At 42.2% G+C, this 12,515-nt stretch overlaps 1 protein-coding gene across 1 annotated transcript in view; it reads right to left on the bottom strand.

Moving 5' to 3' along the window:
* Positions 1-12,515, bottom strand: part of arvcfb (ARVCF delta catenin family member b) — a 129,331-nt gene that overhangs the window by 79,335 nt on the left and 37,481 nt on the right. The window contains exons 2-4 of the mRNA XM_085367056.1: positions 11,411-11,569; positions 10,651-10,671; positions 1,453-2,093 (exon numbers count right to left, since the gene is read on the bottom strand). Coding sequence (XP_085223182.1) covers positions 1,453-2,093; positions 10,651-10,671; positions 11,411-11,569 — 821 coding nt within the window. The remainder of the gene's footprint in view (positions 1-1,452; positions 2,094-10,650; positions 10,672-11,410; positions 11,570-12,515) is intronic.

Here is a 12,515-nt window from a genome sequence, read left to right as displayed (position 1 = left end):
TCAAATGTAACATTTGCACATTGTTATGCTTATTACACTTACAATTTAACGGTCACCAGAGGGGTTACATTTTAAGAATTGACATTATTTCCTATCTCGTGCACCTTTATCATTCTACACCATTAACTGAGGGTCAAAGATGGTCATAACAAATGCCAGAGAGAGGAAATTCCTATATTTCCACTTAAAAACCCCTATTGTTGATATTAATGTAAGGGTTAACGTGCCTGACCTGTAACAAAATGTTCAAAACTGTTCTCTTTCTTCTTTTTGTGTCGTTTTAAACACTGCTCACAATCATATGTAGCAGTAATTAAGCTATTTAGGTTTATGATTTATATTTAGATCAACACTTTTCAATAAAAGAAAATATATTTGTCACCATCCGTGTAGAGTTGACGATGACATGAGCCGCATGGGGCCGTTGCCACTCCGTCTTTATTCTGAGTTACACCTTCCTATTGCATTTCTAATGGTGCCAATAATTTAATATGTTATCTTTCAAATTCTCAACTTCGGCTAACCTTCTGGACGTGGATGTCATTAATAACAATGATGTCCTGGAAGTTATGGAGAGCCTCTTTAAATACAACTAAAACCAAACACATCCAGACTCTTTCCTCTCTTGCTCTTTGCTGCACTTAAACCTCCACAGCCTGTCTTTAGACTTGGCTTCAGGCCCAAACATTTTAGCCCTTAGATTGGTGGAGGAAAGGTGTAGGAACTTGAAAATATCCATCTGCTACAGATCGCTGATTGAAAAGAAGTCTTTAAGACACACCAAGTCGACTTCAAACCCTCTCTTCGATTTACTTGAGAGTGGACATTTTTCTCAGGTTCTCCTTTGGGCGGCAACAAACTGATTGGAAACTATTAGGAGACAAGGGTCCATTTTGGGATCTTATTGTTAGAGGCTGACAAGCTTTTTTCTGCCCAGCGGAGCCAAGTTTTATCCCTCTCTCTACAAAGGATCCTGAAAAAAAGGAAAGGCTTTGAAAGATAGCTGACAAAAGCCCGCTGTCCTCTCCGACTCTCCCTCATCATGTCTCTCATTCCCACCTCTTTACCCCTGACAGAAAAACATGTTCACTATCTACTTGGAGGAAAACAGCAATCAAAACCAACTTATTCTTTGCTTCCTTTCTCAAACAAGGTGCTCACAGACAAGAGACATCTGTTTACTATGATGTAGTCTTTTTTTATGGTGTAAATGAGACAAATACTCTTCTCTCTCATTGCAGAGTTCACTTGTGTTAACACAAAGTATCTTAAGCATAAAATACTCCAAAACAGAATTCTAGTGCAAAAAAGTAAAATATATACACTGTATGAACTTGCACACCTTTACCAAATTATTCCCCATAAGCAGTAGTAGCAGTATAAATGGCTGTATATTACAATCTCACTATGTCAAATATTAGCCAAGGACTCCTTTGTAAAAGCAACCCTCACCTGACTCGGGGGCCATCACGCAGCGGTTCCCGGTGGGTGCGCCCACGGTTGGCCCCTGGCAGGGTGCGTCGGTTGGCAGTGGAGTAATCAGGCTCCAGCTCATATGGCTCTTCTTCTTCGGGGCCCAAGCTGCGGCGATCATCCTCCAGACCATACGGCTCAGGCTGGAAGCGTTCTGGTTGTGAGCGGTTCAGATCCACAGTGCTGCTGCCCATAGGCACCTGGGGCTGCGCCACATGGCCATAATCATCCTTTCTGATAGGCAGGGTGTAGCTATTCTCCGGCCGGTAGCTATTAGGCATGTATGGGTACCGCGGCGGCCGGTAGTTGACACCACGAGAAAGACTGCCGTAGTTATCCGTCAAATCGGTGTAGCCATCGTGAAGACCATAATGGCGAATGTACTGGCTCTCCGGTGTCTCTCCGTATGAATCGTTGTAGGAGTTGTTGTAGGAGCGCGTCAGGGTTGAGGTTGCTTGAGGCGTTATGAAGCGGTCACTTCCATTCTTCAGGTATCGCCGGTCAATGGAATCGGTGTAGCTGCCCAGCGGGGACGTGCCTTCAGGCAGCGGCAAGCCATCGGGGCCGAGGGGCACCTGACGCACTGTCCGAGTGGTCACCGTCTTCACCATCTTAGTCACCTGCATGGGGAAACAGATACACACTGTCAGACAGCGTAGAACAATGTTACACCAAACCTATGCTTAGGTTTAAATACAGTGGTCAGCTTTAAGCTGACAACACACATAATAAATGTGAGCACTTGGAAATGTTAAGGTTTAACTCAATCTTTAAACCCTCATGCCAACGAGGCATAGTACTAACTGACCAATATTCAATTTTCAGCCTGTGTAACACGTTGGTTGTTAGAAAAAAAGCAGGCAGTACATCCGATCTGCTTTAAGACAAACGCTCCAAATTTAAACCCCAGATGCTGTGTGTACACAGGAAGTGCAAATTCAGGCTGAATAGTGCTGCAACTGAGCCTGATGGAAGTTGTATAGCTCCACTGGACCTTGAGTCCCGAATGGCTCCAGATGAGCAATGTAGCATCACAGTCCATAGCTGAGGGACTGTTAAAGCCAGACCTGCGTGCACGCATTTCTCAAATTCGCATCATCCTTGAGCTAAATAACTCTGCTTCCTCTGCTGTCTCTGTGGTTTTCTGGCTGGAGAATGACAGACAGCGACTCCCTCCTTGGGCTCTCTGCCCATATAGAAAGCAATTTGCTGCCCACTGAATTCTGCTGTGGCTGATAATTGGCTATTTTGTCCGTGGCTATAAATTCATCTTTAAAATTAATGAAGCTGATGAAAATTAACCGTCATCTGCAAGGGGCGCAGGTCTGATGTAGTTCACGTCGTGCCTGACAAGGTGTTGCAGAGAGTTTTGTTCCCTTAAAAACTTAAAATCTAAGGAAAAAGACAAAAAAAGACCCTGCTCATTCCTGATTCCGATGGGCTTCATTTTCAGTACCGGCCCTGTTAATCTGAAAACGCCGTCTTTATTTTCCCATCAATGCCATGATTCTGATTTTAATCAGGAGCAGAGGCACGTAATAATATCATGGAACCACAATGAAGCATTAAACCGCACCACAAAGGACGGCGCCAGGAGCAAACGCATAAACCACATATCAGTTGTTAAACACGGCATCCTCATTAACTTGCTTGAAACAAATAGAAATTTTCACTGGCCTTGTTTCTTGGTTACACTCTCACTGTGAGCTACATAAGACAGCCTATTTCAGGAACGTCAAGGTTCATTTCCATGTTTTAAGCACAGTAATTACTGAATAGTTTGCATTTGTTTCTAACTGCACAAAGCTGAGGTGGAGTGGCATAGTTAAAAAAAAAAACCCAAAGAGCTCATTTGCTTGAGTTACATCAGCTAAAGGATGTGCATGACCTTAGAATCACAATAATGAGCTTGCTTTCATCTTGTTCACTGTGGCAGGTCATAGCAGGACCTCAAGTCTAGACTGCTCTGGTGCTACTTGCTGGGCTTCGGTGACCCAACAAGAGCTAGAGGCTGAATGTCATACCGTGCATGAGGTGGCTACATGTGCACAATAAATAAATAAACATTTCTAGTATTTTTTAATCACATTTGGTTAATATTTGGTGCTATTTTATTCTGACAGAAACTGAGACGAGGGTACGTTGAATGCTACAGCTTCCCAGCCTCGACACGCCCGGCTGCCTTGTACTAACACAGCTTTTTAGGCGATTTGCAAGGGCTGCAAAGGGAGCTATCGGATAGGTTTCAAACGCTCTTTGATGTGCGCTCAAGTTCACAAGGCGTTAAACCGTCACGCACGGGTAGACGAGGGACCAGGGTTTCAGAAGAGCCTCTGAAATATGCTCAAGTGGTGTAAACAGGCTCAAAAGAGAATTGCTAAATTGGTTGCAAATATATATGAATATGTAGCAATACTCAAGATTTCTGTGTTTGTACATGCTTGGAAAGTGACAGCAGTACTGAAAAATGTTTAACAAAAAAACAAAGCAAACAAAAAAACCCACAGGCAGTTAAGACACAGTCCTAGACGGTTTACCAAACTGTTAAAACAGAGGGGAAAGTAGCAGGCGGCAAACTGTCCACTTTACAGCACTGCAAGACATTTCACAACCTCTGTGGCATTCACTTTATCGGGCACTTAAATTGACAAGGTGGCCATGGGCTAGTGAGGCAAAACTGAGGGAGTGATCAGATTTTTGAGCAGCTTGTGATTGCAAAACCTTCGATTAGTTTTCATCTTCTCTTAAAGAGAATGAGGAAAATTAAAACTGTTATTATATCTTGGGAAAATTCAGGCAGGCGGGGGGAGGCAAGAAACAACACAAATCACACAGGTTCGGCGTCCTTTACTGGGTGTGTCTCAGATAGGGTGGGGGTCGAGTTGGTGACCGGGGTGGGGGTGCGTGTGGCAGGCCTGGACTCCACTAACAAGTTGTCAGATACCAACAATGGATGGTAGGTGCGACGGGTGATGGTTTTCACCACTTTGGTGACCTGAAGTTGAAGGGATTCGTGGGAAAATTTGTTTCATTACACACTGATCCATACAGTTCTGATTCACATAGTCTGAGTGTAACAAGCAACGGTGTGCAAAAGAGAAACAGCTTAGGAATAACAAAATGATCTAATAAACAGATACACTGCTATTTTAATGAGCTGGAATCACCACTAAACCACAGATGTGTAAGAGAAGTCTCCTCCAGTGCCAGTGGGACCTTAGAGGAGGGGTCAAATATTTGTGAAGGAGTAAAGCTCTTCCCATAATTCAGATATTTAGCTACTATGTGTTTTCCGTCATGAGACTGTGATATTCTTTCTTTTAACTGTTTGAAACCCAAAATGGCCACAGCTGGCCGGTCAGAGTGTTTCTATTTTTTGGATCAAAAATTTTTTTGTACACACTATATGTTAATAACATCAACACCTAGCAATAAATCCGTCAGATGACTGTTCATGTTATAATGTCGGGTGTGGAGCATCCACAGCTATTCAGTCTGGAGGAGGCTGTAAAGCTTTGTGAAAGGAGGCTGAAACAGGTCGATGAGCCAATGAAGCTCACTTCTGATGGATGACAGCGACACCAACATTTTTAAGGATTTCAACTTTTCTGTTGGCCTGAGTGACTGAAGCTTTCTTTGAGGTGGAGCTATCATTGCTGGAGTCAAACATTAGCATAATGTTAGCTTATAACCAGCTGTTCTTGTTGTTGTTTAGCTGGCTCTTGGTAACTGTCGAAGATGGGAGGGTAGCAATTCTGATCTGCTGACAGTAACTGGGACAAAATTGAGAATGAAAAGGCGTGTTTATGCCTATTTTAGTGTGTTAGAGCTCTGATTTCAGTTTAGTGCATGAGGCTTGAGATGAGCTGGAAAAGGACGAGGTAGAAATGTGGAAGGGGAAAGGAGTGGTGGAGGTGCCAGATCAGGAATCAGATCAGGAATCTGGAAGATTCTAATAGGATACTATATAGGTAAAGACCCTACAATAATACACAGAAAACAGATATATGTATATATATAAAAAAAACCTCATCTTAAGTGCGTCATGGTTCCATATACAGTGGGGCAAAAAAGTATTTAGTCAGCCACCGATTGTGCAAGTTCCCCCACTTAAAATGATGACAGAGGTCAGTAATTTGCACCAGAGGTACACTTCAACTGTGAGAGACAGAATGTGAAAAAAAAATCCATGAATTCACATGGTACGATTTGTAAAGAATTTATTCGTAAATCAGGGTGGAGAATAAGTATTTGGTCACCTCAAACAAGGAAAATCTCTGGCTCTCACAGACCTGTAACGTCTTGTGTAAGAAGCTTTTCTGTCCCCCACTCGTTACCTGTATGAATGGCACCTGTTTGAACTCATCATCTGTATAAAAGACACCTGTCCACAGCCTCAAACAGTCAGACTCCAAACTCCGCCATGGCCAAGACCAAAGAGCTTTCAAAGGACACCAGGAAAAGTATTGTAGACCTGCACCAGACTGGGAAGAGTGAATCTACAATAGGCAAGCAGCTTGGTGTGAAAAAATCAACTGTGGGAGCAATCATCAGAAAATGGAAGACATACAAGACCACTGATAATCTCCCTCGATCTGGGGCTCCACGCAAGATCTCATCCCGTGGGGTCAAAATGATCATGAGAACGGTGAGCAAAGATCCCAGAACCACACGGGGGGACCTGGTGAATGACCTGCAGAGAGCTGGGACCAAAGTAACAAAGGTCTCCATCAGTAACACACTACAACGGCAGGGAATCAAATCCCGCAGTGCCAGACGTGTTCGCTGCTGAAGCCAGTGCATGTCCAGGCCCGTCTGAAGTTTGCCAGAGAGCACATGGATGATACAGCAGAGGATTGGGAGAATGTCATGTGGTCAGATGAAACCAAAGTAGAACTTTTTGGTATAAACTCAACTCGTCGTGTTTGGAGGAAGAAGAATACTGAGTTGCATCCCAAGAACACCATACCTACTGTGAAGCATGGGGGTGGAAACATCATGCTATGGGGCTGTTTTTCTGCCAAGGGGACAGGACGACTGATCCGTGTTAAGGACAGAATGAATGGGGCCATGTATCGTGAGATTTTGAGCCAAAACCTCCTTCCATCAGTGAGAACTTTGAAGATGAAACGAGGCTGGGTCTTCCAACATGACAATGATCCAAAACACACCGCCCGGGCAACAAAGGAGTGGCTCCGTAAGAAGCATTTGAAAGTCCTGGAGTGGCCTAGCCAGTCTCCAGACCTCAACCCCATAGAAAATCTGTGGCGGGAGTTGAAAGTCCGTGTTGCTCGGCGACAGCCCCAAAACATCACTGCTCTCGAGAAGATCTGCATGGAGGAATGGGCCAAAATACCAGCTACTGTGTGTGCAAACCTGGTAAAGACCTATAGTAAACGTTTGACCTCTGTTATTGCCAACAAAGGTTATGTTACAAAGTATTGAGTTGTATTTTTGTTATTGACCAAATACTTATTTTCCACCCTGATTTACGAATAAACTCTTTACAAATCCTACTATGTGGATTCATGGATTTTTTTTTCACATTCTGTCTCTCACAGTTGAAGTGTACCTCTGGTGCAAATTACTGACCTCTGTCATCATTTTAGGTGGGGGAACTTGCACAATCGGTGGCTGACTAAATACTTTTTTGCCCCACTGTATGGCACTTATAGCAGAATTCAAACATAATGTGTTAAGCATAGGTTACCTTTTCGTGACACTGAAACTTCAGGTTAAACGTACCTCTCTAACTTATTAAAAGCAGTTTTTAAAAAAGAAGTCCAGATGTAGAAGCCTATGGGGGGGGAAACGTCTCACTTGATTTATTTGAGGTTATGGTCTTAATGGCTAGTTTCAAGTCTTCATAAACGCAACATCATGTTCATTCTGTAAGCTATGGTTCCAGTTAGAGCCAAGGAGGAGGATAAAACAGGCTTTTAGAGCATACGAGCGTGTGGTGTCCCTCAGTTTCTCAGCCAGATCAGTTTCTCGCTTGTTGTCTCTAGTTTCAAAATACCGAGGTGGCAATCGTTAAATGGCTCAGCACCAGGGAACTTCCCTAAACGATTGATGACGTCACAGTGGCTACATGCTGCTTTTCCATGCATTTTATGGTCGCATAAAATGTTTGGGGGAAAGTGGGCTTTAACACTAGGCCTGTTGAAATCGTGACTCAGACGTTATTATTCAGTTTTGTCTCGATTGTTAATTATTCCTCTGAATCCAGCATTTGTCAGGAAGCTTCAACTTCTGTAGCCCCACGCAGAGTTAGCCTGCTATCTCTCATTAGCCTCCTGCAGTGAGAATAGACAAAGACTTGAGAAACCCATTCAGCAATTTTGAATACATTGTATCCGAAGCACCAGTCAAATCATTTTTCCTGTGGGTGTCAGACACGGAGCTATTGACAACTGTGTCGATTTCAAGAACGTCCCAAGGTGGCAATTTTCCTTTGATTAGCTGCTTCGTTAGCAATCATTCCACTGAAGCCAGTTTTAAAAAGGGGTTCACAATATATCTGACACCACTGTTGCAGTGTATCATCAACTTTTAGGAGGATAAAGAAAATTAAGACTCTTGTCAGATTTCAAAGCTAATTATGTGCCGGGCTCGGCCATACTTATAAACCATGTCACATGGCTACAGCAGTTGTCTGCATCTTGAGAGAAAAGCGTTCTTACTCTGCTCTAGTAACTGCCTAGCTTGATGAGTGTGCAGTCTATCTTCATCAAAGACAATTTCTTTTTTTAATAACAGCCAGACATGAATAAATCACCATTAGGCCTTTTTTCCCCTCTGGAAGATAATAACCAGTTGCTGCTTCAGTTTGACTTGCCAGTGCATGATGGGCGATGAAAATGCTATTGGTTTGGTGGTCTGCATCCACACACACACACTAGCTCACATCCAGACCAATGAGAAAGAAGGCTGCTTTTATTGGTCCAACTGTACTTTAGCACTGAAATGACCGGTGTTTTATTCAGAGTGTCTGCCAGCAGGAAAAGAGGGCTGGGAGGCAGCCAAGAAAAAAGAAAAAAAAAAAAAGCATGGCATTGTAGGGCAGGAGGTAGAATGTGGATCTAATTGAGCATGTATATGTGTTCTAACTCATACGCACGTTCAGGGTCCGGGCCAGTTCACTTTTGAATTGACCTGATTGAGCGCATAAACAGAACCAGCAGTTAATCTGCCAATGAAAGGTTATTCAGTGCTGTTTTGCAGCCTTAAATGAGAAATTTCCAAGATTAACTCCATTTGTCACCTGAGATTTACCGGTCTCTTTGCACAACCACACAGTTCTACAACACAAGTCCCATCTGTTTTTATTTTTTCCCAACGGACAATCAGGGGGGAAAAACCCCCCACTTTTCTCTTCCTTTCCCATTATTCAACCAAGTAATTTTCCCGAATACTGAATTAAAAGAAAAATATTTACAACTGAACAAACTTTTTTCCTTTTTTGCCTGCAAATCAGCAATGTAGGAGAAGCTCCAGTGCTTCAACTTCAAACAGTCAGGTGGGGGATAACCATAAAGGGAAAGGAGTGTGTTAGCATTAGAAAGCATGGCAAACCTTTGGGTTAAAAGAGCACGTATGCACATAAATACAACTGACTTGCTGGGAGAAATGGAAAGAGGGATAGGGTAAAGGAACACTTCAGAAAAGGGAGTCAAAGACAGGAGAGGAGTTGAGGAAAAAGACAGACAAGGAAAGCGAGCAGGACAAAATTCTCTTTGTAAATTCTCAACTGGGTCTGGATCTGTTTACCACCACAGACCTACAACCTTCCACAAGTTCACCCTGAGCAATCTGCTTAATCTAAATTCCCCTTCAAAGTGACTTCCAGAAAACAGGCAACCCCACCTCTCAGCAGGGTGGCAGGCCCTTAAAACTAGCCTCGTTCTTTCCCCGTCCTCGGCAGCAAAGCCCTTGATTAGTGTGATGTTTTACTGCGTGCGTTTTGTGTGTGTTACTCCTAACAAGTCTTGCGCTGTAATGCATAAAAGCGTGCGAGAGAGTTTGTGTGGCCAATTCCCTAGCAGTAAACAGGCTGGAGGGCAACGGGTCCTCCCTGATGAGGGATTAGACCAGGCTTTTTAATTACAGTTTCACAGTCACAGGAGTAAGAGCTCCACACAGCTCCTCACCACTGCTCTGGAAGCCTCCAGCTACAGCAGCTGACTGTAGCCACAAAGGCGTATATCTGAATCCCCCCGCAAAGATCTTGCAATACAACCCTATCTCTGAATGCCTTAAAATGTAGAAGCAAAAACTGAATTTTCAATCCCAGCATTATTCTGATGATGCTGTTTGGTCAAATCCAATACAACAATGAATTCAGGCTTTAGCAGAATAACGATACCGCCTGAAAAGGTTTCACAGCTCTGAGATCTTCAGCAAGGTAGCAAATGATTTTGTCCTGGTTTACATGTTAAACAAACACCAAATTTACTTTGATTTCAAGAAACCTAAAACAATTTCACTGATATTAAAATTCCCCAACCTTATAATTTAAAGCGTACAGTTTCAGGAAAATGTTTGTGAACACTTCACTGTGTTTCTTTATAAATATCACCTAAAACGTCATTAGATTTTCACAAAAGTCCTAAAATTAGATATAGATAAAAACTAGACTTGGACATTTATTTATTAAGGAAAATGGACTGCATTAGTCAAAACTCTTTAGAGAGAACGCATGATGAGTTGCTGTTTTTGTGCAGGACCCACAAATCTGATGTGTTTGTGCCATTATTTGCTTTCTCAGACGTTATTGTGAAGGTCCGACTTTGATTGATCCTTTTTCCAAACTCACTGATTCAAAGAGTCTGATTCTAATGTCGCCTCCATATTTACTGCTAAGGCCACAGACTGTCAAGCTTTTGCTTGCAGCTGTATATCAAAGTTATAAATTATAGACTTTCTTATAATTTATGATTCCACCAAGGAATACTGAGACACTACATAAAACAAAGACAGAGAAAAACTATGCAACAGAGAGTATTGCTAGGGACAGATCAACCGAGGTGGAAGCAGCAAGCAGTGGCTTAAGTGAGAGGTCGCTTTTAGCTTGTGATGATGCAGAGTTGTGTTGCACGCTGCTGCTATAGCCTGTATGGGCACACAAATAATGGTGGCGTGATGGGAAAAGCTATACTGGTACAAAAGTCAACTCACCTTCACGTTAGCTGATATACCCTTACAGAAAAACAAAAGAACACAGTAAAGGACGAATCAACAAAGGAGCTTTTGAGGAGCACAAAACTGATAGAACATCAGGGGAATTTGCTCATAATAATAATAATAACAATAACAAATAAAAGAAAGAAAATGAAGAAAATAAAGCCATGAGAAGGAGATGAAACCACTTTGGGCTGTAGGATTATGGGATTTATAGTTCTTAAGAATGGAAGTCTGGGAGTGGAGATACGGTACCAAGCAGTAATCCATAAGCATAATTTGAGCAATACTGAAATGGATCAAAGGGACTTTGGGGAGTTTTGCTACTATGAGGTTATTGGGATCAATGTGCCAAAACAATGCCGCTGCTTTGAAGAGTCCTACTCGTGTGATAGTACGCAGAAAAAGTATGGCTTACCAGTGTTATGCACAGGTCATAGCTTTATTTTAAAAAACATTTTAAAGTTTCAAATTTTAACTGGATCACTCCTTTAATTTAATATATCTGTGGGGGACAAAAATGATTTGATCCCTTGCTGAATTTATAAGTTTGGTCACTTGCAAAGAAATGAACAGAAATTTGCTCCATTTAAATGCTAGAAATGCACCAGTTCAACAGCGTATCAAATAATTTGCCCCCCTGTATAACTGACCTTTCTATTTAATCATGTCGTCACTAGTTTTTTTTTTTTTAGGATCAGCATCAGCCACTGCCTATGCACTGTGACCATGCTGTGTGTGCAGCTTTGCGTCTTACCTTGGTTTCTGTGCGCCGTGTGGTTCCATCATCAGAGGTGACCACTGAGACGTGGGAGGTGGGGGTGCCGGGGTCTTCTTCAATGGTGACCGTCTCCTCCACCACCTCCTGCGGCTCTTGCATCATGGCCAGGGATGTGGCGTTACTGGGGCTCTGCTCCTGTGCAGAGAGAAGTAAAAAAGAGAATCTGAGAAAAACTGAACTGAAATAACCGACAGATTTAAAAAAAAATTAAATAAAAAAAGCTGTTAAGATAGAGTGGAGAAAAACAGAACAGCATCCAGGTAATCATCCATTAGACATACGACAAGATGAAACTTTAATTGGGCCACAGCAGCAACAAATGACATTAGAATCCAGCAGAGAGAAGCAGAGCATAAATAAGAACATTGCAAATGAAGTGTATTAAATATAATGCCACCTGCAATTTGCAATGCAACACTCGAACATCAAGTAGATGGAAAGTGTGAAGCGCATGGCGTGAATAATAATGTGTAGAAAATAACCGCTTTAAAATACACGGATATGAATAATAAGTGTTTACGATTTCCAAACACGATGCGGTATGAAAAAAAGGGCTGCAGAAAATATTCATGAAAATAACTGAAATATGAAAATGTAACTGTATTGTATGGATATAATTAAAAATAACATACTGCCGTTTTCACAACGACAGTGACTCAGTGTGTCAAACGTATTCAGTCTGTCCCTGCTTGTGTATAGGTCATGGAAATGTACATACACTGTCAAAGATTTAAAAAAGCAGTTTAAAAACACAAATGCACAACTGGTTCACTCAAAAAAGGACGTAGCTGAATTTGAAATGTTCACGTTATTGTCACTGTAACAGCAGCAGATTTAGGATAGGGAACATCAGACATGCACTGATTCAGTAATTGAATTGGATAGTGGTTGGACAGTGACTCAGAAAGCTAGACTGGACATCGATGACAATAGGCCAATCGATTGGATTCGGTCTTGCTCTGTGTTTACTATACCACGTGTCAGCAGCAGCGCAGTGATTGTTAGAACAAAACCTAACATAGCACGGAGGAAGATAACAACAACTTGTCAGCAGATTGGAGGTATTCCACACGTCTTGCTT

Source organism: Diplotaxodon limnothrissa, linkage group LG12, assembly GCF_057381915.1.
Source record: "Diplotaxodon limnothrissa isolate DT_005_m linkage group LG12, D_limnothrissa_male_GT1.1, whole genome shotgun sequence".
In the NCBI taxonomy this organism is placed as follows: domain Eukaryota; kingdom Metazoa; phylum Chordata; class Actinopteri; order Cichliformes; family Cichlidae; genus Diplotaxodon; species Diplotaxodon limnothrissa.
This window is presented reverse-complemented; position numbering and strand designations above follow the sequence as displayed.